The 27,365-nt window shown below is 41.2% G+C and overlaps 1 protein-coding gene across 6 annotated transcripts in view; it reads right to left on the bottom strand.

Moving 5' to 3' along the window:
• The window catches only part of KCNQ2 (potassium voltage-gated channel subfamily Q member 2), a 61,255-nt gene that overhangs the window by 10,552 nt on the left and 23,338 nt on the right, over nt 1-27,365 (bottom strand). For 4 of the 6 annotated variants that reach the window (XM_063459555.1, XM_063459558.1, XM_063459556.1 and 1 more), the window contains exons 5-11: nt 25,009-25,134; nt 24,261-24,371; nt 22,655-22,750; nt 22,258-22,352; nt 12,727-12,750; nt 11,002-11,070; nt 5,028-5,057 (exon numbers count right to left, since the gene is read on the bottom strand). In XM_063459555.1, the coding sequence (XP_063315625.1) occupies nt 5,028-5,057; nt 11,002-11,070; nt 12,727-12,750; nt 22,258-22,352; nt 22,655-22,750; nt 24,261-24,371; nt 25,009-25,134 (551 nt within the window). The remainder of the gene's footprint in view (nt 1-5,027; nt 5,058-11,001; nt 11,071-12,726; nt 12,751-22,257; nt 22,353-22,654; nt 22,751-24,260; nt 24,372-25,008; nt 25,135-27,365) is intronic. The other 2 variants (XM_063459557.1, XM_063459560.1) reach the window with 1 other exon arrangement.

The following is a 27,365-nucleotide window of genomic DNA, read 5'->3' as shown; positions in this document are numbered from 1 at the left end:
ACCCCAGCAAATAGCACAAAGAGTAGGCAAAAAAAGACAACAGTGCGTGTGTCATATAGAATTATTCAAAAATGGAAAAAGCATAAAAGAAAAAAATATTTAAAAGAAATAATATATGAGGCTCTGAAGAGTGATTCTGGGTATCCTCCAAGAAGGTATTATGACAAAAAAATTTAAAATTAAAAACATACAAAGGAGAAAATAAAGATTGTAAAATAAGTTTAAAAAAAAAAAGGAAATTGCGAACAAAAATTTAAAATATGGGAAAAAAAATTGAAAACAGTAGTAAATAAAATAATGACATTTTTTAAAAAAATAATTGAAAACAAAATGGAGAGGTGAAACAAAGCGATGTCTTAATACTAGAGGAAGATATATATAGATTGCAAAACTGTTTAGAGCAGGCACAATCTTCTTAGTATCAGTAGAGTAATAAATAAATAATAACAATAGATAATAATAATAATAACAATAAGTATATAGAAATACTTGCAAACAAAAAGAGCCCGAAATCTACAACACCACCAAAATAGCCAGTGGAGAGGGGATTCATATAATGCTGGTAGCCCCAATGAGCATCATAAATCAGTATGAGCAGATTACAGGGGCGTACCTAGAGCTTTTGGCACCCGGGGCGGATCCTAAATTTGGCACCCCTCCTAACTTTAAAATGTAAAAAGAAAAACGCAAAATAGTGCAGCAGTGTTTTTTTTTTAATGTAGCATTTGTGTGTTTGAATGTAAGCATGTTTTTGTATGGAGTATGTGTGAGTGACTGTAGGGGTGTGTTTGTATGTAGTGTTGACATTTGTGTGTAGTGCGGTTTGTTTTTTTAATACAGTGGTGTGTTTATATATCATGGTGGTGTTTTAATACAGAGATGCTGAGATGTATGCACATATACACATACACACACACTGACACACATTCAGATATATAGACACACAGATGCATACTGACAGATACACAGACACACACAACAGGGTTTTGGGGTGACAGTGTAGGGGGGGCAGGAAGGTGACAGTGTGGAAGGGTCATGGTTTGGGGGTGACAGTGTGGGGTTCAGGGTGTAGGAAGGTGACCAGGTCTCATGAACCATTTTTTATTAATGTTATCCTACCCATCCTGCCTCTTACCTGACAGTCAGGAAGGGGGGGAAATACCTTTCCCTGGTGGTCCGGTGGCCCAGCAGCCTGGATTCTGAAGAGGGGCCCAGAAGTCTCCGTTTTTAAATCTATATCAGCAGCAGCTCCTCTCGCGAGCGTTGCCGTGTCCATGCTCTGGCATTCATTGCACCCCGCGGAGCGTTGCCAAAGCAACCCGCATCAACACTCTCGCATGACGCGTGAGGAGCTGCTGCTGCTGATATAGGTTTAACACATGCTTACTTTTTTATGGATTGGATTCCTGAGAGTTTAGAATTTATAGTCTAAAGGATTTTTATTTATTTTTATTTTGGAGTGATCTTTTTTCTAAGCATATTTTTGCACACTAATAAAAATTACTTTTTGATTAAATATCACTTTGACCCCAGAAAGATTCTTATCTCACCTACATATGCCAAAAAATGGCTAAACCATCTTTATATTTAACCATCCATGTTTTAAATGCTGTCAAATTATGTATGGAGAACTGGAGAAAAAAGATACCTCACACCTTAATAGATACCAAAGCCCAAATCCAATATCAAAGTATAATGGAAAAGGCTGTTTATTTTAAAGACAGCAATATTGATGCCCATAACAAGATATGGGCAAACCGGTTTAATTACTATAAATAATAGGATTGGTTTCTCCAAATAAATAAAACCCTGACATAGACACATCTACTTGGTAATATACCGACAATCGAATCCCTAAGGTGGCTCTATGTCGATCCAATATTATTAAAGAATCGTTACTGGAATTGTCCGCTCTCCCTGTTCTCTATAGATGTCCTTGTGTTTTATTTGTGTATTTTGTTGTGTGTATACCCTTTTTACGGCAGTATTTTAGAAATGTAACTTAATTCAAGACTATATTAATTTCCCAGATATTCTTGCGTAATAACTTATCTATCTAAGATTAGATTTGTATGGGAATACACTGGAATAATACAATTTACTACATTATTATGAAGTAACTTAAAATATGCTGTTAAATATATATGTTTAATCTTTCTAAAAATCATAAAAATATATAATTATAAAAAATAAAAATACTTTTTGAATATTCAAATGTTTCTGAGTGCGGTATCTTTATTTATTTCATTGAATTAAAAAAAGTTTAGCAAGTCATGTCTAGAAAAAAAAAATCTGTGAAATTGTGATATTATTAAGAGCGCATATCTCCCAATGGGCTAACCGACCTCCCCAAAAAACTAACCAAAATTCAGTATTTGCTGGTTTTGCACCATTTCCAGCCTCCACGCATCTGAATATCTCAAGCAATCCTTCTGTGTGTCTGCTGTCTGTCGATAGAAAATAAATGACCCTAAGGAAAACCTTTGGGCTGTTTGAGTAGTGGAGCTGCCTGAAGTCTCAGGAGGTCACCAAATCTGAATTCCTTACTTTAATTGTGTCACTTATACAATAGACGACTGTCGCTTTCATATCGATTCATCTTTTTGGAGCATGTTGATTGCGTTGTGATGTCACAGATATTCCAACGCATAAAAATATATCACAAGACAAATCTAGAAATAATTCGTTTTATGCTAACGTCAACTTTTGTCAACTGCCACAGCCTTTACCAATGAGGTTTCCTGGTTTATTCCACATCGCGAAAGTTATTCTATCGACTATCCTACAATCTCTACTCTTGTGCCCAGTCGCCAAAGGGGAGATGCAGGCAGGCGCGAGGGAGAGTTTTGGGCAATTTATCTCCCTTTCACTTTTCCGGTGGGTCTCTGAAAAAAGTAATCTTCAGGGATATTTCCACAATAATATAGCCCTGTACTATAGTGCTCTCTGATTTTAGACCAACATGGCCGAACTTGCTACAGAGGAATGAAAAGCTAAATAAAGTTTCAAATTCCTTGAAAACCAGCAATTGATATTTTTAGTTAATCTTTATTTAGCAGAGTTTTCAATAACAGTATGTAGAGATATCCCGCAGAGGATAACCGATACTTTATCCAGTGACTTCCGGCAGCTCTACCAAGCGGTTACAATATTAGTCCAGGAAATTTGCGGGGCGAGGGGGTTAGGGGACAGGTCCAGACATGCAGCAATCTTTGTTCTGACAATTTGTACCTATTTTCCCCCGAGCAGCAACTGCAGAGAGTTCGCCCTTTACTGAAAATCAGGGAGAGGGGATATTAGTCTGAAAGACTAGGATGCGACGGGAAAAATCAAGGAATCCAAGATCTAAAGTCACCTATAGGGTAATTCACTAAAGGGCACCATTTATTCTAAAATAGCCAAACTGGGACTTTAGCTGGATTGCAGAATATTTTCTGATCAGCAATGCCGGCCTAAATTCTGCCATCGGAAATTCAATTCACCGCCGCCGGGAGTTTGGGGAATAAACGCTACAAATGTGGAAATTGGAAGAGTACAGCCGGGAGATTTAGTTAAAAGTCTACGGCTCTGTAAAAACAAATCAACAAATAAAAATCACACGTAAACACATAAAGAATAAAGAATACCTCACAACTAATTCATCGCACAAGTCTGCATTTTGAGAATTCAAAGTGAATTTTACATTTTTGGGGAATTTTTAAGCTACATTGCCCCCCCCCCAAAAAAAATCACACTTTGTATAACCCTGACAGCGATTTAATTGAAGCCACAGAATGTAGTTATTAATAAAATGCACGACCGATTCATTTCCTGCGCTAAACCAGAGAAAGCTGTGCGATGCCATCATCTTGGGCCTGTCTACTGGTAGTCCAGCGAACTGCAGATATGTCTAATGGTAGTCACAGTTCCAGAGATTCTTTTATTTTATGTCTAACATGATATTCTGTAACATTTTACTTGATTATTATCTGTCTTGTCTGGGACTTGCTGTATAAATCTACACATGAAAATGAAAAACGCAGTAGAGTTTGTAACTTTGGTTTAGTCACAGTTTAATGACATGCGCCCCCCCCCCCCCCGCCCCCCCACCCCCCACAACCGATCCCCAATTACTTTTCTGTTGAGGCGGCCGATACCCCCTCCCCCGAGACCTTTTCAGTCTGTCGTTACGTTAGTAGTTGGAGGGAGATCACAGAAGAAGGTACCAGGGCTAACGTACCAAATAGAGAATACATTTTTACCTTATAATGGCATTGGCTCGTACGTGGTTAATGAAACTGATAATATCACTACTATCTCAACCTTTCTGATGTCATCATTACCACCGCCAAATTAATCTACCAATGACATCACTACAACCGCCATGTAAATCTTCCAATGACATCACTACCACTGCCGCTTTAATTTTGTGATCAAATCACTACCACCTTCCAATGATATGAACCTTCCGATGACATCACTACCACTGCAACACTAACCTTCTGATGACATCACTACAACTTCAGCAGGAACCTTCTAACGTCATCACAACGTGTCCATCTTAATGAGTTTGATGACATCATCAATGCAGCAACATCATTAATGGACACTACTATTGTTTATTAAGAGTGATGTCATGACTCACACAGGTCTGGAGATCCTATCGACACTGAGAAAATCCAGTTGACATGATCACCGTGTCTGTCCAGCCTCTATCAGACGGACGCCAACAGCCGCACTGACAATACAACTCCAGCTCGATGGGGGAGCAGGCTGACATTGTGAAGAATGATGCAGTATACATGCGCGCACACAATTCATAGGGGACTGCGGGTGGGCAATAGCAGGTAAGAATGGAAGCGTGGAATTGGATGAGAAGCGAGTGTGAAGGACAGGACGCCCTGATTACGTCACACACTCAGTGAGACATTAGCATTTATTACATGGAAGGTTTAAAGCAGAGCATCCAGCCGCCGGGAGATTAATCAGAGGTTAATATGAAGGAGACACAGTAATGGAGGATGAATGACGCACTCCAAATTACAAACCTGGGAGATGGCTCAGCCTGCTGGTCTTTCCTTAAAACAAGAAGCAATATTGTGTTAGATGTGATGTCTTGTGATAAGGAGGTGATACATTCTCTGTTAATATTCAGCTCTATATTTCCCGTCAGCTACAAGCATGAGCGGGGGGAAGCCAGGCAGGCAATGTAAGGATGTGCTCATGGTTAAATGTGGTGACGTTCCCTTTAAGCAAAATTCTGACAGTAATACTCTAACGCTGCTAATTTAAACCTCAAAGAGATGAAAGACAATGATCCTCATATTGTTAGAATTTATCATACTTTCAAAGGAAATAAGGGTATTACCTTAAAATTAAAATGTACAAAAATCCTAATAATATTTAGCAGAAAAAGAAACGGTTATTAAAGATAAGTAAAGCAATAAAATGTAAGTTAAAAAACAAAACGTGTGGTTATCATAACAACTTTATTGCAAGTTTATCTTGTTTTTGAATCTGTGACTTGCTAAGGATCTTTAATAGTCTAGTATTTCAAACCATGAGCTACCGAGCCTTCCGTGTGCCGAACAACAGGAAACGAAGAATTTGAAAACAATTTAAATTAAGAATAAAGAGTTAAAATCAATAGACTTGTGTCTTTTTTTTTTAAATCTGGGATTACAATGTAACTCCGTGAATGTAATCCAATCCGAGCATTGACAAGGGATGTTTTAGATCAAAGTAACCAAAGGTAATAATAATTACTCAGCTGCCATTTATTTTTATCCCAAACAGGTCATTTTGTCCTAAAATTCAATTCTTGTTAATCCTCAGCAATTTACAGTTTAGTAAGTTTACCCCCAAAAGGTTTGACAGAAAGCCCTAGCTAGCACTGATTCTCTATGTGAAAGCACCTCGATTAATCTGGACTTGATTCTCTAAGTAGGACAGCATTGTTTTTTTCCCCCCATACTCTTGTGGTACACCTTTGCTGGTAGACGATTCTATGGGTCTACAGCTCCCTCAGTGCAATGAGGCACTTTGTGCCAGTGAGCTTAACTCCACTGTATTTAGGTGATATCCTGTAGTTCTAACTTACAAAACATAGATTTCACTAGGGGATTTATTCAATAAATTTTAATTTGCAGTGAATTAAAACCAAATTACTAAATTTTTTAAATAATTGCTCATTCGGGAGAAAACCTCTAACTCAGTTACAGCCAAGTTCTGTGACGGGAATTTCCATTCACTATAATTAGGAGTTTATGGATCCCATCCTGGATATATTTGCAAGATTGTATCACGCTCCATCTCTCTCCCACCGCACAGATGACATATCTGGGACTCTGACTCTTCATGTCTTGTTATCAAGGTTTAGCATCCATCGACTGCTCTTTACCATTTTTCATTAACAGCTTCCCATCTAAATTACTAAAAGGGGACATTGGCCAAGGGACTGAGGGGGTTAGCAGGTTCGTAGCAGTAAGAAAGAGCATTAAAAAAAAATAAAAGGTCGGAAAATCTGTCATATCTTTATTTTTATTGTTTTAAATGGCATAGGGGTGGACAAGCTTTAATACAGACTACTTGCACACTACAACTCTCACAATCCTGCCTTTTGTGCAAGGGATGAGGAGGCTTGGTGTATCAGGTGTATTCACATGATATATCAGTCACTCTGTCTGCACTTCTCGAAAACATGACTCACCATGGGGACATAATGGGGTTGCTATGGAAACAGGAATACATGGTAGTCACAGCAACCATTGAAAGCCTAAAACAGAGCATCCACATAGAAAGTGCTTGAGCAGCGACGGGTCCCTCGTGCAATGAATTATTCACCCTAATAGCATGGCTGTGTTATTTTCTTAATAGTGCATCCTACAAAACGGAACCCAATGGAATCGGGGCACGTCTGGACTGGGTGTAAACATTTCAGCAAATTAAATGAGGGGTTATTCAGTAAAATTAGACGTTTCTGGAATCAATAGTGAATTTAAAATTTAAGACCGAAATAAACTGAACTGGAAATATTCTCCAAGTCAGCTCTGATACTAGTCCCGCTGCTGGTGAATAACTCTGTGTGCTGCTTGCTGTGCTGTTTCCAAGACAATACATAGCGCAGGGAGAGGAAGGGTTAATCACTCGAGCTAAATAAATTAGGAGAGAACCACCTCCGTCTCAGTCACCCAGCAGCAGGAATCCTGGAGCCCTGAATAACTCAGTGTGGATTCCCATTTCATTGGCTCCCCAATAACTATGCCATGGTTTAATAAACAGTCCTGTGATCTCCTTCGTAGCCATATTGCTTTGCCGATGTCTGGAAGGGTGGGACGTAATGTCCTCTGGGAAGTAAGATGAAGTCTTAGCTAAGGGGATTCCTTACCCAGGAAGATAGGAGGTGTATCCTACACGGTTTTACTGTGGGGAGAAAGGAGTTAAAGCGTCATTGTCACCCCCCCCCCATTGAAAGATTACTTTTTCATGAAGATAGAATCTTTATGAAATACTAGTATTGACTGTGTTGCAATGTCACTGAAATTCTTACCCATTTAAGAGATATACTGAGACAAAGTGGGGACTTCCTCCACCTCTGGGCGGAGCTACAGTGTCAATCCTGACAACCGTCCCCAGTGGCTGCGGGGAACTGGCTCTGTCTATGGAGGTCCCCTCAATGCTCAATGCGCGAGAGTACAGCAGTGACGCCAACTCCTGGTGGTGAATGGACAGGAGCTTAAGAGGACGCAATGGAAAAAGACCCCCAGCAGCAATGTCACGTTCCGGGGGTCTTTGCGAAATCTGCAAAATCCCCAGACGGTCACAGTGCAGCTTTAATATCCCAGAACCCCCCATTCCACCATGCTTTAAGGTTAAATCTTTCAGTTTAGAAATTGGCCAGCTCAGCGCTGTGCAATATTTCCTGCGATTTTATCAGAGATATCTTCTCCCATTGCGCCAACATCTGCAGTTACATAATTAGCGATAGGGCCACTTTAACACACCTTGTTATAACGAACTGAATTGCTATGGCTGCAGTATTTAATGCTGTGAGGTGCAGGGTTCGTTAACACAGCATGACTTGGGGTTAATACCGTGTCGGGTGGGGTTAATACAGCGCAGCTCGGGGGTTAATACATTGGGGTTAATACAGCGCAGCTCAGGGGTTAATAAAGCACGGTTTGTGGTTAATACAGCGCAGCTCGGGGGTTAATACAGTGTCGGGAGGGGTTAATACAGCGCGGCTTTGTGTTAATAAAGACCGATTTGGGGTTAGTAGCAGGTGTGGAGTTTATTAGGTTTATTTAATATTCTGAATTGATTGAAATATTTGGTGTCTCTATGTGATTAATAGAACGTTAGCGATTAGGACTGGGCTCAGGGAGAGGTTTAGGGAGACACAGATTCTTACTGAGAGAGCACAGTTTCTGGTTTCAGTTTTAATCGCACTGGATCCCAGTATCTAAAAATATAACATATTAAATATAACATAGTAGTTAAGAAAAATAAAAAGTCCCAACATTCTCAAGCTCTGCATTCCTGGACATTTATAGTCGCTTTCTCTATACTTCCCTGACAGCGGCCTAGTACCTCTGGGTACATTCTAATACCGCGACGCACGACTTATCATGAAGTAGATGCCAAGAGCTACCTTGCAGCCAAGTCTGTCTGGCTCTGAAGCCGGGGGCGGTGGCTGATCTTGTGGCTCAGTATGGGCTAGACGATGTGATACGCTATTAGTGCCCCGTTACCCCCCTCTGGACCGGTGGGGGATATCTAAAGCTTGCTCTCTATCTAGTCACCCTCTTGTATATGTAACGTACCTACCTGCTCCTGACGCCCACACTGCTCCCCTCATAGGGCCGTGCAAGCCAAAAGCTTTGCAAGCCTGTGCTGTCCCCTTCCTCGGGTTGCGCAGCCCGAACGCTCCATTTGGCCATGCAGCCTGAACAGTGAATGCTTCATACTTCCCATTTGGCCTGGAGAACAGCTCCCTCTGCTGGTTCGCACCGGCCGAAATCCTCTTAGCCATTTCTTTCGTTGCATAATATTAGATGCTGCCCGTTTTAATGGTGAGTCTTTTATTAATTCAAATGCTGTGACATCACACCCACCCTTAAAGTGGACCAAGCAAAGACATTGGTGGCCTATATAATGCTAATTTGGGCTCTTATCTTGCCCTATCGTGGTTCCTGCCATGATACACGTTAAAACACGTGTTTATAGTAAATCGCTCTTGATATGGATTCTGACATTGACCGTGGCTTGTTCAGACTTTGTGTATTTCTGGTATAATGACCTGACTTCTTACTCAGTTTATCTGTATTTCTATAATTCTGACCTTGGCTATTACTGACTCTGTCTTTATCTTTCTTACGTTAACTCCGGCCACTCTAAGGCCCGGTGATACATCTATTTAGAACCTCTGTTTGTATGATTTGCAATTCCTGTAAGTCAGGGTACGACCCCGTGACATAATGGAAACTTAAAATCCATGTGGATGTTTTACGATGACTCCCGAGTCAGTCCTGTGATGGGGGGGTCTCGATGAAGATGGGAAATAAGATTTAATGCTGCATTTGCATTCTGGCACAGAATTTCACAACGAAACCAAAAACTCACCCAACTAGCTGGTGGTGTCCATGACAACTGCTGTCCTTCTAAACTGAGAACCCAGAAGGTTGTTACCCCTATCTGCCGTCCACAACCTGGAGAAGCAAAACCTTCTCTCTCGAGACCCTGCTACCAGGAGTGGAAGGATCTGTGGGACGAGGGTTCCAGGAACAGCCTGGGTTTGGGGTGTGGTGGACTTTGGGCGTTGCTGTGCCGATCTACATCAACCTTCTATGTCTCCCACTGGGGATTTAACTCACAATGCAAATGGCAAACTTTAGGCCAAAAAAGGAAAATTATAGAGCTGGAGATTTTTTATTGTTTTTTTTGTGGCTCTAGTGGCCCAAAATTTGCTAATCTTTCTTTTTTGTAATTTCCTGATTTAACAAATTAGCTATGGCTTTGATTTAGTGAGCCTTCCAAACGATTCAATATTGCTAGAAAAACGTCCCAAATTATTTATCTACAAATCTCCCTATAGCCAGTAATGGTGACTTGTGTAGGTAAATCATTTGGAACTTTTTTAGGTTGAGATCATTTTAAAAGCTGATCAATAAGTTAAAGCCAAGCCACACTGTGTACCTCTAGAGGCAGTTTCTCCCCTCCAATCATGTTGCCATTAAAATTAAAAAATCCAGATAAGACCTACATGTCCCACAATTTTTTTGTGGGGACGCTTCGGCGGGGTACACAAAAAAAAAAAACCACTTTTTTTTAAATGTATGATTTATGCAAACTAATTCTATAATAAACTAATTGTATAATCCAAATTCCTGGGAGATATATTTTTGTAATATTTAAGGAAATAATAATAAATTAAGTTATCACAGATTTTCTGATCTTTTTAAAGCTCTGTCATTCTAGTTTTTAACCCCTTAAGGACACATGACATGTGTGACATGTCATGATTCCCTTTTATTCCAGAAGTTTGGTCCTTAAGGGGTTAAAGAAGTGCCCTGTCTGAAGATCTTACATATATTTTACAGGTTACCATATTATCCAGTGTTGTTCCTCCCTCTCTACTCATGGGTGTGGCTAAATTTATTCCACCCTTGAGGAGCACAGTAAGGAATTACAGTTACGTTTTTAAAAATGGTATATATGTTTGTCCACGAAAATTCCCCTTACACTAAAAATCAGGAGAGGGTAAGAAGTGAACAAAATGGAAAATACAAGATTATCCCAAAAATATTTCATAATGCCTGGCTTTCCCTTCACTATTATTACGAGGGATCAAGTTCAAAATTTAAAACACAGGGTAATAACAAAACCAATTAAAAACTGGTGCTTATCTATAGTCTCGAGAAACATTGTTTACAGTGGAAAATATGAGCATAGGAATTATCTGACAAAATCTTGGCATTCTGCAAGTCAATCGCAATAATCACTGCCCTCATCGGCACATCTGACCTGAAAGTGAGTCCTGATTTGCTCTTTAGGTTCCTCAGAAGATCCAGCTGGTTAAGAGGAGGGATCAGTCTATAAATAGCAAAAAAAACAAAATTAGCACCAAGGCTGTAGGAATTTGGCAATCAGGGATGTTATATACAGAGAGATAATATCACACGGAAAGTCTGAGAGTGAGCTATGTGGGATGTTACAGCGAGAACTAAAATGTTCTTTTTTTTTTTTTACAATGATGGTTTTGATCAGGGTTGACCAAGAAGCAGATTCTCAAATACAGGACCACAACCACGAAGTGAACCACAAGCCGACAAGACACATTGTAACACAACAAACAAGATACATCAGAATTCACAGTAACACATCTCAACACTGATTACAAAACACCACAACCAAAGCTGCATTTCAACGTGCAGAAGCATTGCCGAACAGTAAAGGGTTTGTAAACGCTGTGTACACTTATTTCTAGTTATCTGTATTCTTCCAATAGTGTAAACAAAACAATGGCACCCTACCACGTCTGGCTGTGTGTTTTGCAATTTGTTTGATATTGGTTACGGATAAAACTAGCAACGAGTCAGTATTGGCGTTATTTTAGGGTTAAAAGGTCAAGCGGAGGATTTTCCTTTAAATAAAAGAGTCGACATTTACAGTTTTTTCAGATAAAAGTGTCATTATATGATATGTTCATTTTAATAGCTCACTTTTTATGGCCGGAATATTTAACTACTGTTAATTGATCTGTGAGAAAAGAAACACAGGATCAGTTATGTGAATGTGTTGTTGTTTTTTTGTCCGCCCTTACGTTCCCACTCCTGGGAATGAGAATGTGTTAACTGTGACGGTATTTAAACAAACGTTTCTTCTTGGTGGTAATTTCATTGTCAGTGGCGTTATATTAACCCTAGCTCCCCTCTCGTCTAATCTCAAAGTAAGCTTAGTTTCACACTCAATTCACAATGTTATGTGAATTGTCCAAAATTCTGTTCAAACCGCCAATTCAGCTTGGTTTTCAGTTGAACTAGTTTTGCATAAAAATTAAATTTTCTTCGAATTACCGACAATTAACCCTGAAGAAAAGTTCTGAATACAAAATTAGTGAGCGGCCATCTTTGTATTTAATTCCTTTGAACAAGACTGTGTCTCGTTGCTCACCAGGTTATGAAGAAACACAATTTACTTCTTACCATATTTCTACAATTAAAAGGGTACTAAATCCCCATACTCCAATAATACGCATAACAGGCAAAGCAAATCATTAATAAAGGACGGTTTGTATAGGAAGCAACTAATAAATGGTCTTCAAGCCCAACTAAACAGCCATTTATTTACTAGCAATTACAAAAAATAGGGTTTGGGTGTTTTTTTAATTTATATATTCTCCTAATTCTCCGATGCCAAACGCCTTATTTAAGTAAACATTAGGCATCTCTGAGTTTGTCTTTGAACCCCTGAAAATAAAGGATATAAAAGAGACTTGTTTAGTCTGGCAATGCTATAAGAAGCAGTTTTCTTTCAGATCTGAACAAGGAAAGAAATAAGTTGATCTGGTGAGCCATGTCGAATGGTGGATGATGGTTTGGAAAGTCTACATTAACAAATATTTAGATAGATTCATCACAAAATGTTTGCAATACTTGTGCGTACACATACCACAGTTGTTACAATACAACACAAGCACGACGCCAGGTAGGATGGGGACAGTCACTGCTACAGACAATCACTGCCTACCTGGAGGCTCCGTAAGCTTGGGAGCTGTTCTCCGAAACAACAGGAATGGGGAGAAGAGGGGAAAAAACAGAAAACATCAAACCTTTTTTGAGGAGGCTTTGGTTTCAGTGGTCAGGCAATGGATTGAATGTTCTGACCACCCTAGAAACATTTACTTATAGAAATCCTACGGAAACGGGTACCCTCTCATTAGGATTCAGTGTGGACAACAGGAAGACAAACAATTGGTGACAGCCTAGAAGTATGAGGATGGCAAGATGGTATCTTCTGAAGGACATTTACTAATGTGTGTTTCATTCATGAGACAAACTATCCACAAATATTTGCTAATTAATAATCTTGAAGTTCCTGCAAGGACAGAAAACCTATAGCGGGTATATAAGAAATGACAATCTATAGCAGGTAGATATGGAATAGGCAATCTATATTAAATATGGGATGATGTATGTAATCTATAGAAGTTACATATGGAACCAGAAATCTATATCGGAGATATAAGGGATAAGCAATATATAGAGGGTATTTATGGGGTTGGCAATCTATAGCGGATAGGTATGGGGTGGGCAATCTATAGAAACTATATGAGGGGCAGATACTCAAAAGCAGATATGTCAGCACTGGGTAACCTACAGGGGACATAGTAGATGAGGGTTATATTCAGACCTTGCAAACCATAAATCCTATCTTCACTTGACATCTAGATGAGACAGTGAGAGAATTGTTTTGTTAAACGTAAGATTCAGCTTCTTCAAGTAGAGGGGAGTGGTCATCTAATGTCAGCTACAGAATGCTAGCCCTGACAAATATATAAATGTCAAAGGGACATGCTTAGAACTCAGTGTAGTGGTTATGGTGCTAATAGATTTTTGGTCCCACTGGATTTTATCAAACTGTTTGACTCTCCAGCATCAAAAGTCAGGACCCTCTTCTGTGGCTTGACTGTTTCACTTCTGCATTTACTAGTCTAAGGTTGGATTGGTAATGAAGTGGTGTCTGCTTTAGGTACTGAGAGAGACCGGTTTGTTTAATCATTCCAATATAAAAGTAACAATGAGCTGCAGTAGTTATGGTGCTTAGAGTGCTTTGCTGGAGAGATTTTGCACACTGCAGTACATTTGTGGCTATTAGAATAAGAAGGAAAATCACTCCAACGGGTCAACTCTTCATCGATCTAGAATTGGAGCAATCGACAAGACATGCCATTTGTTTCCACGGTGATTGTTTCACTTTTATGAGAAGCACCAATTCTACTGAAATCATTAGTAAAAAAATATTTGTCAATATACAAGATAGTCACAATGTTACCCACTAAGTAGAGCCATGGGTCTGCCTGCAGGTTAAGCAGGGTCAATTAATGCCCAGAAACAAAGTAAGACATGCTTCTAGACTGTGGGCATATTTACTATATGACTGGGAATATGGCAGCTAGGCTGTCAGGGTTCATGCAAAGTGGCTATCTGGGTCTTAAACCACCCAAGAAGAAGGGTCCTACAAGAATCTTAAAAACCAAAAAGGACCTTCTAAACACTGAACATGCCTGCCTGAAATGTAGTAAAGTATGAGAATTTGGCTACTGAGCTGGATGTACCAATCATTGTACATTCATTTAGGCAGTATTTCACTAAACTAAGACAGTTCAAGGTCTAAGCAATAATGTTTGCTGCCAGGAACTCAGAAGTTAATACACCTCATCAGCCATCAGCACAGGAGGCATTCTCTGCACACTCACCTGGATCAGTTCAGATCTACACACCAGCAACTATGTGAACACATCAACAGTTATCTCTTAGCAGAAATCTCTCAATATTTGTAGACACTGTATAGCTCCGGAGTTATCTCTCCACATTGGTAGACGTTGCAGAAACTTTGTCGAGTTACGACATATCTTTTATTGACTTTATTGACGTTACTGTATACCTACTAATGTTCAACAGTAGAACAAAAGTCTAAACCACATCTGCTCTATCAGCACTGATGGTGAATAATGGTTGCTAAGCAACGAGAGGCAACAAGGCATGAATTCCTCAGCTTGCAAGTCTAACTAATGTCATTCTGACCAGTTTCTTCAATGTCTTTAGCCTGTTCTTCCAGCGGTTAAACTCTGAAATGGTTCACAACAATATTCACAACTAACCACAACTAACTAAGTGCTCTATAACAGTGACGTCTAACCTTCTCAGTGCTCCATAACAGTGACATCTAACCTTCGCAGTGCTCCATAACAGTGACATCTAACCTTCTCAGTGTTCCATAACTGTGACATCTAACCTTCTCAATGCTCCATAGTGAAATCTAGCCTTCTCAGTGCTCTATGACAGTGACATCTAACCTTCTCAGTGCTCCATGACAGTGTTGTCTAACCTTCTCTGTGCTCCATGACAGTGTTGTCTAACCTTCTCAGTGCTCTATAACAGTGAAATCTAGCCTTCTCAGTGCTCCATAACAGTGACATCTAACCTTCTCAGTGCTCCATAACAGTGATATCTCACCTTCTCAGTGCTCTATGACAGTGACATCTAGCCTTCTCAGTGCTCCATAACTGTGACATCTAACCTTCTCAGTGCTCTATGACAGTGATATCTAACCTTCTCAGTGCTCTATGACAGTGACATCTAACCTTCGCAGTGCTCTATGACAGTGATATCTAACCTTCTCAGTGCTCTATGACAGTGACGTCTAACCTTCTCAGTGCTCCATGACAGTGACGTCTAACCTTCTCAGTGCTCCATAACAGTGACATCTAACCTTCTCAGTGCTCTATGACAGTGACATCTAGCCTTCTCAGTGCTCCATAACTGTGACATCTAGCCTTCTCAGTGCTCCATGACGGTGATATCTCACCTTCTCAGTGCTCTATAACAGTGACATCTAACCTTCTCAATGCTCCATAGTGAAATCTAGCCTTCTCAGTGCTCTATGACAGTGACATCTAACCTTCTCAGTGCTCCATGACAGTGTGGTCTAACCTTCTCAGTGTTCCATGAGAGTACCATCTAACCTTCTCAGTGCTCTATAACAGTGACATATAACCTTCTCAGTGCTCCATAACAGTGATATCTCACCTTCTCAGTGCTCTATGACAGTGATATCTCACCTTCTCAGTGCTCTATGACAGTGACATCTAGCCTTCTCAGTGCTACATAACTGTGACATCTAACCTTCTCAGTGCTCTATGACAGTGATATCTCACCTTCTCAGTGCTCTATGACAGTGACATCTAGCCTTCTCAGTGCTCCATAACTGTGACATCTAACCTTCTCAGTGCTCTATGACAGTGATATCTAACCTTCTCAGTGCTCCATGACAGTGACGTCTAACCTTCTCAGTGGTCCATGACACTGACATCTAACCTTCTCAGTGCTCTATAACAGTGACAGCTAACCTTCTCAGTGCTCCATGACAGTGACGTCTAACCTTCTCAGTGGTCCATGAAACTGACATCTAACCTTCTCAGTGCTCTATAACAGTGACGTCTAACCTTCTCAGTGCTCCATGACAGTGATATCTCACCTTCTCAGTGCTCTATGACAGTGACATCTAACCTTCTCAGTGTTCTATAACAGTGAAATCTAGCCTTCTCAGTGCTCCATGACAGTGTTGTCTAACCTTCTCAGTGCTCCATGACAGTACCATCTAACCTTCGCAGTGCTCCATGACAGTGACGTCTAACCTTCTCAGTGCTTCATGACCGTGACGTCTAACCTTCTCAGTGCTCCATGACAGTGACGTCTAACCTTCTCAGTGCTCTATAAACGTGACATCTAACCTTCTCAGTGCTCCATAACAGTGATATCTCACCTTCTCAGTGCTCCATAACAGTGACATCTAGCCTTCTCAGTGCTACATAACTGTGACATCTAACCTTCTCAGTGCTACATAATTGTGACATCTAACCTTCGCAGTGCTCTATGACAGTGATATCTAACCTTCTCAGTGCTCTATGACAGTGACGTCTAACCTTCTCAGTGCTCCATGCCAGTGACGTCTAACCTTCTCAGTGCTCCATAACAGTGACATCTAACCTTCTCAGTGCTCTATGACAGTGACATCTAACCTTCTCAGTGCTCTATGACAGTGACATCTAACCTTCTCAGTGCTCTATGACAGTGATATCTCACCTTCTCAGTGCTCTATGACAGTGACATCTAGCCTTCTCAGTGCTCCATAACTGTGACATCTAACCTTCTCAGTGCTCTATAACAGTGACGTCTAACCTTCTCAGTGGTCCATGACACTGACATCTAACCTTCACAGTGCTCCATAGTGACATCTAACCTTCTCAGTGCTCTATGACAGTGATATCTAACCTTCTCAGTGCTCTATGACAGTGATATCTAACCTTCTCAGTGCTCTATGACAGTCACATCTAACCTTCGCAGTGCTCTATGACAGTCACATCTAACCTTCGCAGTGCTCTATGACAGTGATGTCTAACCTTCTCAGTGCTCCATGACAGTGACGTCTAACCTTCTCAGTGATCCATAACAGTGACATCTAACCTTCTCAGTGCTCTATGACAGTGACATCTAACCTTCTCAGTGCTCTATGACAGTGACATCTAACCTTCTCAGTGCTCTATGACAGTGACATCTAGCCTTCTCAGTGCTCTATAACAGTGACATCTAGCCTTCTCAGTGCTCCATAACTGTGACATCTAGCCTTCTCAGTGCTCCATAACGGTGATATCTCACCTTCTCAGTGCTCTATAACAGTGACATCTAACCTTCTCAATGCTCCATAGTGAAATCTAGCCTTCTCAGTGCTCCATGACAGTGTGGTCTAACCTTCTCAGTGTTCCATGAGAGTACCATCTAACCTTCTCAGTGCTCTATAACAGTGACATATAACCTTCTCAGTGCTCCATAACAGTGATATCTCACCTTCTCAGTGCTCTATGACAGTGATATCTCACCTTCTCAGTGCTCTATGACAGTGACATCTAGCCTTCTCAGTGCTACATAACTGTGACATCTAACCTTCTCAGTGCTCTATGACAGTGATATCTCACCTTCTCAGTGCTCTATGACAGTGACATCTAGCCTTCTCAGTGCTCCATAACTGTGACATCTAACCTTCTCAGTGCTCTATGACAGTGATATCTCACCTTCTCAGTGCTCCATGACAGTGACGTCTAACCTTCTCAGTGGTCCATGACACTGACATCTAACCTTCTCAGTGCTCTATAACAGTGACAGCTAACCTTCTCAGTGCTCCATGACAGTGACGTCTAACCTTCTCAGTGGTCCATGACACTGACATCTAACCTTCTCAGTGCTCTATAACAGTGACGTCTAACCTTCTCAGTGCTCCATGACAGTGATATCTCACCTTCTCAGTGCTCTATGACAGTGACATCTAACCTTCTCAGTGTACTATAACAGTGAAATCTAGCCTTCTCAGTGCTCCATGACAGTACCATCTAACCTTCGCAGTGCTCCATGACAGTGACGTCTAACCTTCTCAGTGCTTCATGACCGTGACGTCTAACCTTCTCAGTGCTCCATGACAGTGACATCTAACCTTCTCAGTGCTCCATGACAGTGTTGTCTAACCTTCTCAGTGCTCCATGACAGTACCATCTAACCTTCGCAGTGCTCCATGACAGTGACGTCTAACCTTCTCAGTGCTTCATGACCGTGACGTCTAACCTTCTCAGTGCTCCATGACAGTGACGTCTAACCTTCTCAGTGCTCTATAAACGTGACATCTAACCTTCTCAGTGCTCCATAACAGTGATATCTCACCTTCTCAGTGCTCTATGACAGTGACATCTAGCCTTCTCAGTGCTACATAACTGTGACATCTAACCTTCTCAGTGCTACATAACTGTGACATCTAACCTTCGCAGTGCTCTATGACAGTGATATCTAACCTTCTCAGTGCTCTATGACAGTGACGTCTAACCTTCTCAGTGCTCCATGCCAGTGACGTCTAACCTTCTCAGTGCTCCATAACAGTGACATCTAACCTTCTCAGTGCTCTATGACAGTGACATCTAACCTTCTCAGTGCTCTATGACAGTGATATCTAACCTTCTCAGTGCTCTATGACAGTGATATCTAACCTTCTCAGTGCTCTATGACAGTGACATCTAGCCTTCTCAGTGCTCCATAACTGTGACATCTAACCTTCTCAGTGCTCTATAACAGTGACAGCTAACCTTCTCAGTGCTCCATGACAGTGACGTCTAACCTTCTCAGTGGTCCATGACACTGACATCTAACCTTCACAGTGCTCCATAGTGACATCTAACCTTCTCAGTGCTCTATGACAGTGATATCTAACCTTCTCAGTGCTCTATGACAGTGATATCTAACCTTCTCAGTGCTCTATGACAGTCACATCTAACCTTCGCAGTGCTCTATGACAGTCACATCTAACCTTCGCAGTGCTCTATGACAGTGATGTCTAACCTTCTCAGTGCTCCATGACAGTGACGTCTAACCTTCTCAGTGATCCATAACAGTGACATCTAACCTTCTCAGTGCTCTATGACAGTGACATCTAACCTTCTCAGTGCTCTATGACAGTGACATCTAACCTTCTCAGTGCTCTATGACAGTGACATCTAGCCTTCTCAGTGCTCCATAACTGTGACATCTAGCCTTCTCAGTGCTCCATGACGGTGACGTCTAACCTTCTCAGTGATCCATAACAGTGACATCTAACCTTCTCAGTGCTCTATAACAGTGACATCTAACCTTCTCAATGCTCCATAGTAAAAATCTAGCCTTCTCAGTGCTCTATGACAGTGACATCTAACCTTCTCAGTGCTCTATAACAGTGACATCTAACCTTCTCAATGCTCCATAGTGAAATCTAGCCTTCTCAGTGCTCTATGACAGTGACATCTAACCTTCTCAGTGCTCCATGACAGTGTGGTCTAACCTTCTCAGTGTTCCATGAGAGTACCATCTAACCTTTTCAGTGCTCTATAACAGTGACATATAACCTTCTCAGTGCTCCATAACAGTGATATCTCACCTTCTCAGTGCTCTATGACAGTGATATCTCACCTTCTCAGTGCTCTATGACAGTGACATCTAGCCTTCTCAGTGCTACATAACTGTGACATCTAACCTTCTCAGTGCTCTATGACAGTGATATCTCACCTTCTCAGTGCTCTATGACAGTGACATCTAGCCTTCTCAGTGCTCCATAACTGTGACATCTAACCTTCTCAGTGCTCCATGACAGTGACGTCTAACCTTCTCAGTGGTCCATGACACTGACATCTAACCTTCTCAGTGCTCTATAACAGTGACGTCTAACCTTCTCAGTGCTCCATGACAGTGATATCTCACCTTCTCAGTGCTCTATGACAGTGACATCTAACCTTCTCAGTGTTCTATAACAGTGAAATCTAGCCTTCTCAGTGCTTTATAACAGTGACATCTAACCTTCTCAGTGCTCCATGACAGTGTTGTCTAACCTTCTCAGTGCTCCATGACAGTACCATCTAACCTTCGCAGTGCTCCATGACAGTGATGTCTAACCTTCTCAGTGCTTCATGACCATGACGTCTAACCTTCTCAGTGCTCCATGACAGTGACGTCTAACCTTCTCAGTGCTCCATAACAGTGATATCTCACCTTCTCAGTGCTCTATGACAGTGACATCTAGCCTTCTCAGTGCTACATAACTGTGACATCTAACCTTCTCAGTGCTACATAACTGTGACATCTAACCTTCGCAGTGCTCTATGACAGTGATATCTAACCTTCTCAGTGCTCTATGACAGTGACGTCTAACCTTCTCAGTGCTCCATAACAGTGACATCTAACCTTCTCAGTGCTCTATGACAGTGACATCTCACCTTCTCAGTGCTCTATGACAGTGACATCTCACCTTCTCAGTGCTCTATGACAGTGACATCTAACCTTCTCAGTGCTCTATGACAGTGATATCTCACCTTCTCAGTGCTCTATGACAGTGACATCTAGCCTTCTCAGTGCTCCATAACTGTGACATCTAACCTTCTCAGTGCTCTATAACAGTGACAGCTAACCTTCGCAGTGCTCCATGACAGTGACGTCTAACCTTCTCAGTGGTCCATGACACTGACATCTAACCTTCACAGTGCTCCATAGTGACATCTAACCTTCTCAGTGCTCTATGACAGTGATATCTAACCTTCTCAGTGCTCTATGACAGTGATATCTAACCTTCTCAGTGCTCTATGACAGTCACATCTAACCTTCGCAGTGCTCTATGACAGTCACATCTAACCTTCGCAGTGCTCTATGACAGTGATGTCTAACCTTCTCAGTGCTCCATGACAGTGACGTCTAACCTTCTCAGTGATCCATAACAGTGACATCTAACCTTCTCAGTGCTCTATGACAGTGACATCTAACCTTCACAGTGCTCTATGACAGTGACATCTAACCTTCTCAGTGCTCTATGACAGTGACATCTAGCCTTCTCAGTGCTCCATAACTGTGACATCTAGCCTTCTCAGTGCTCCATGACAGTGACAACTAACCATCTCAGTGCTCCATGACAGTGATAGCTCACCTTCTCAGTGCTCCATAACAGTGACATCTAACCTTCGCAGTGCTCCATAACAGTGACATCTAACCTTCACAGTGCCCCATAGTGACATCTAGCCTTCTCAGTGCCCCATAACTGTGACATCTAACCTTCTCAATGCTCCATAGTAAAATCTAGCCTTCTCAGTGCTCTCTGACAGTGACATCTAACCTTCACAGTGCTCCATAGTGACATCTAGCATTCTCAGTGCCCCATAACTGTGACATCTAACCTTCTCAATGCTCCATAGTAAAATCTAGCCTTCTCAGTGCTCTCTGACAGTGACATCTAACCTTCTCAGTGTTCTATAACAGTGAAATCTAGCCTTCTCGGTGCTCTATAACAGTGACATCTAACCTTCTCAGTGCTCCATGACAGTGATAACTAACCATCTCAGTGCTCCATTACATTTTTTGTGCCCATTCACAGTCAAATCTAACCTTTTCAGTGCCATATGATGATGACATCTAGGCAGGCCCGTGATCTAGGACAGGGACAACTAACTTCCTTGTAAGTGCTCAGTGCAGTCATAACAATTCTTGGCAGTTAAGTAGGATCAAATATTGCAGTGGGTATAATTCTCAATGAATTTAAAAACATCACCTGATTTCAGCAAAATCACACCACACTCCACATCACACCATTATTTAAAAAGTAGTTACCATGTATCCATTGGGTGCAAGCCGTCTTCAGGTGTAGATATGACACAATATAAGGCTAGGTGTAATGGGGAGAGATGAGTAGGATGAGTGTGAAAAAAATAATAAAAAAAGAAAACAAGGAAAACACACACACAAAAAAAGAACAAAATTAATGCAAAATTAACAGGAATTTAGAATAACGCAAAATGAAAAATATGGAATTAAAATAAAACAACTATAGTTAAAATAAAACAACTTAAAATAGTTAAACGATGACACAAAGGGGCATTGCCTGCACACTGCACTTGGGAAACCATGTCAGAGATGGAATGATGATGTCATACATGTGATGTGATACCTGTACATGGGCACCGTGACTGTCCGCTCGTAATACTGCCAGGTAGAGTGGAGATCTAACCGGGACAGATTGGTGGCGTAGAATCTCCAGGCAGACTGAAACGGAAAATAGGCAGAAAAACTCTTGAATTATACAATGGTCTCACTGCGTCAATTTATATTTGGTTTTAGACAGAGTTTATCAAGCGTGTAGCTCATTCTAATTGATCTGTTATCAACTTTCCCAAATCCTTGTCACCTTTTGTTTAAAAACACTATTTTCTGACCATTTGCAAGGAGTGCCTGCTGTGTGACAGTGGTGGGCAGAGTCTTGGTATAGACATAGCGTCTCCTACACAATGTCCAACACAGGCTAAGCAGGATAGGACCAATAGGCTCAATGTTTAGTAATATCTTACCTGAATTAATCCTGCCGCTGGGTTGCGCCTCTTTTCAAAATGTTTCTGTCGATGCTGCTCTTGAACTTTAAGTGCAAACCCCGATCCAAGAATTCCCTGTAAGAGTACACTATGTAAAACATTGGTACTATGCCAGAAAGAAAGATTTATGAACTTACAGAACTGTGAAGGGGAGACCTGATCAAAAGCACTAGTGTGCAAGGACCGGCAAAAAAACGAGACCTTCAAAAACTAAGGGGGACAATGACTGGCAAAAACCAAGCAAAGGGACACAGACGTGGAAAAACTGAGCATGTGGACAAGAACCTGCAAAAACTAGCAAAGAGATACCTGAAAAACTGAGTGATGGGATATGGACTTGCAAATACTGAGTAAGAGGACAAGGTCCTGCAAAAACCAAGCAAAGGGAAATGGACCGTCAATAACTGAGCGAGGGGACAAGAACCTGCAAAAACTAGCAAAGAGATAAGTGACATCTAGCATCTCAGTGCTCCATAACTGCAAAAACTGAGCGATGGGATATGGACCTGCAAAAATTGAGCGATGGGATATGGACCTGCAAAAACTGAGCGATGGGATATGGACCTGCAAAAACTGAGCGATGGGATATGGACCTGCAAAAACTGAGCGATGGGATATGGACCTGCAAAAACTGAGCGATGGGATATGGACTTGCAAAAACTGAGCGATATGATATGGACCTGCAAAAACTGAGCGATGGGATATGGACCTGCAAAAACTGAGCGATGGGATATGGACTTGCAAAAACTGAGTAAGAGGATAAGGTCCTGCAAAAACCAATCAAAGGGACAAGAATCTGCAAAAAATGAGCAAAGAGTTAAGGACCTGTAAAAACTGAGCGATAAGACATGGACCTGCAAAAACTGAGTAAGAGGGCAATGTCCTGCAAAAACCAAGCAAGGGGACATGGACCGTCAACAACTGAGCAAGGGGACAAGAACCTGCAAAAACTAGCAAAGAGATAAGGACCTGTAAAAAGGAGCAAGAGGACAAAGACCGGCAAAAAAACAGGCAAAGAGATAAGGACCTGCACAAAATGAGCAAGGAGATAAGAACTGGCAAAAGCTGAGCAAGGGGATAAGAACCGTCAAAGAAAATGAGCAAGAGGACAAGATCCTGCAAAAAACAAGCAACAAGGACCGGCAAAAACTGAGCAAGGGAACAAAGACCTGCAAAAACTGAGCAACGGGACAAGGACCGGCAAAAACTGAGCAAGGGGACACAGAACGGAAAAACTGAGGAGGAGGACAAGGACCAGTCAAAATGAGCAAGAGGACAAGTTAAAGTTAGTTAAAGTAAAGTGCAAACTTTGAGAAAGAATCTGATCCTGCAAATGTCTTGCCCACACGTTCAATATACAGTGAGTATTGACAAAATAAAGTACAGCAAAAAAATTAGCAAATAAAACCAACAAATAAATAGGTGCTGCCAACAAAGTAGAGCGTCCTTTATATAAATACACATCCAAAAACATATATAAAACGAAAACCAAATGGTGCAAAAAACAAACAAACACTGAATTATAAACCCTGCAATAAATGTATTAATATCTGTGTACAGTCCACCATGACCCTGAAATACTTACAGCAGGAAGAGCAAAAAAGGAGACTCCAATCAGAGTGAAGGTAGCAGCGAGAAGTCGGCCGTTCCACGTCTTGGGATATTTATCTCCATAACCGATTGTGGTGAGTGTAATCTGGAGAACAGATAAAGAAAATAATGCACATAATTACCTTATCATTACCAAAAACATGACTGAAATTAAACTGACATGAGTTATTAAACTAGGAATATCAAATATTTATTATTCTGCACAAAATCTAAGGAAGGGCCCAGATTCATGAATGCAATATATAATTGGTTAGAAGGATTGACCCGGGGCACTTAAGGCCGTATGATAAAGGAATGCATCAGGATTTTGTCAAGTTACTAACAGTACGAGACCGACCTTCACTTTGGACCTCCTAGCCAGTGTGAGCAGACCTGATCTTACTCCAATGCTTTACTGGAGTCATTAAACCCTTGCCTGTTGTGAGTATATCAACATTTTATTTATTTGAGGAGGAAAACCATGAGGTTTGTGATCTAGAGAATGCCGATAATAGTGACTGGAGTAGTTTGGGGCTCTAAAGATTGGAGACACGGAGGATGGAATGCTCAAGTGAGGAAATGTTTGAGGAGCCCAGGGTTGTGGTACTAGAGTTTTGAAAGGTTTGCATTACTAAAGGAGCAAGTGAAGGCTAAAAATCTAAAGAGAGAAACGATAAAAACGAAATCGCCAGGTTTAGAGTTCTATTAATCTGCATTATTCCAGTAATGGCATCGGAACTCACCAGTCCCCACCACAAGGCATCTGCATAGGTATCAAACATGTTATTCTCCTCCTTCTCTGCCAGGTATACCAGGAAGGAAGCCAGGATAAGGCACAGGAATCCAATGTACCAGGCAGTTATCAGCTCCTTCAAATGAGAGCAAACAACAATCACAAGGGTTGCCAACAATCAAAAAAATTAAATAAAATTGTGTGATGTCAATATTCTGGTTCATAGCATAAAAACCCATACACAATTTAAAATGTATATTTGTATTATTAGTAATATCTGCACATTTGTTTGTGGTGCTGAGTGATAGGATATGATCATTTTTTGGTGTCATCATTACTGGTGAATTGACAGGTACTAAATATTATTATTATGTGTGTGCCAGGAATAGAACACATTTTAAGGACTCATGTAAGAGCCGATGGTGCTTTTATTCAATACTTTTACCACTCCAAAGCACTCTTTTTATCTATTTTACATAGACTTTTCTAGAGACTTATTTTGCTGTTACCATTTTATTGTGACCATTTGGTCTGGTTTTTATTGATATTTACTACTGTGTTTTAGTTTCTAGCGCAGCCCTTACCCCCCCTTTTCCATTTTTAGCTAAATGCTCCTGTCTGTACATCTGTCCCATTCTGTCTAGTTACACACGTTTGTTTAACAAATAAAAAAAATGAAAAATAAACTGGTGAAAACGGCTGTTTAGGAGAAGTGTAAGTCACACACACAGTGGGGTATCAGTGTCTCAGGAGAACGATCTGTGGAATTCCGTGGGCGCTTTGATCAATGATAAGATTCAGAGATTCAGGTATCTCTAAAATAATCAGGAGTGGCATTTGAGTGCCTTTAAGAGTGATTGTTACCTGCCTACCATGACATGCCGGCGATACCTGAGCTGAAGGGTCATACGTACACAAGGGACTATATATTACACTGTAATTACAATCAAACGCCCAACGCACGTTTCGGTGCTTAATGCACCTTCGTCAGGAATAACTCCACCGCCTCTGACTTATTTAAGTGGGAGGTTAAACTTCCCCCCAGGTCAATCAACGTATGCCAACTTGCAGCTAATCCTAAAGTCTGCCCATCGATGGTCAAAATAAAAGAGGCTGATCTACTAAGTAGTGAGATGCCAATCAGTGAAAGTAACGTGGAACGTCAATATTATATTTCAAATGCTCCAATTCCGATTAAACCTCCAGCAAACCAGCATCAGCTTAAATAGAAACATAGAATGTGACGGCAGATAAGAACCAATCGGCCCGTCTAGTCTGCCCAGTATTCTAAATACTTTCATTAGTCCCTAGCCTTATCTTATAGTTAGGATAGCCTTATGCCTATCCCACGCATGCTTAAAGGACCACTCTAGGCACCCAGACCACTTCAGCTTAATGAAGTGGTCTTGGTGCCAGGTCCAGCTAGGGTTAACCCATTTTTTTATAAACATAGCAGTTTCAGAGAAACTGCTATGTTTATAAATTGGTTAAGCCTTCCCCCAAAGCCTCTAGTGGCTGTCATTGACAGCCGCTAGAGGCGCTTGCGTGATTCTCACTGTGAAAATCACAGTGAGAGCACGCAAGCGTCCATAGTAAAGCATTGTAAATGCTTTCCTATGCGACCGGCTGAATGCGCGCGCAGCTCTTGCCGCGCGTGCGCATTCAGCCGACGGGGCGGAACGGAGGCGGAGAGGAGGAGGAGAGCTCTCCGCCCAGCGCTGGAAAAAGGTAAGTTTTAACCCTTTTCCCCTTTCCAGAGCCGGGCGGGAGGGGGCACCCTCAGGGCACTCTAGTGCCAGGAAAACGAGTATGTTTTCCTGGCACTAGAGTGGTCCTTTAAACTCCTTTACTGTGTTAAAGGAACACTATAGTCACCTAAATTACTTTAACTAAATAAAGCAGTTTTAGTGTATAGATCACTCCCCTGCAATTTCACTGCTCTGTTTATGCAGCCCTAGCCACACCTCCCCTGGCTATGATTGACAGAGCCTGCATGAAAAAAAAAACTGGTTTCACTTTCAAACAGATGTAATTTACCTTAAATAATTGTATCTCAATCTCTAAATTGAACTTTAATCACATACAGGAGGCTCTTGCAGGGTCTAGCAAGCTATTAACACAGCAGGGGATAAGAAAATCTTAATTAAACAGAACTTGCTAAATAGGGCTCTCTTTACAGGAAGTGTTTATGGAAGGCTGTGCAAGTCACATGCAGAGAGGTGTGACTAGGGTTCATAAACAAAGGGATTTAACTCCTAAATGGCAGAGGATTGAGCAGTGAGGCTGCAGTGGCATGTGCTATACACCAATACTGCTTAATTAAGCTAAAGTTGTTCAGGTGACTATAGTGTCCCTTTAACCTCTACC

The sequence above is a fragment of the Pelobates fuscus genome, chromosome 6 (assembly GCF_036172605.1).
Source record: "Pelobates fuscus isolate aPelFus1 chromosome 6, aPelFus1.pri, whole genome shotgun sequence".
Lineage (NCBI taxonomy): Eukaryota > Metazoa > Chordata > Amphibia > Anura > Pelobatidae > Pelobates > Pelobates fuscus.
This window is presented reverse-complemented; position numbering and strand designations above follow the sequence as displayed.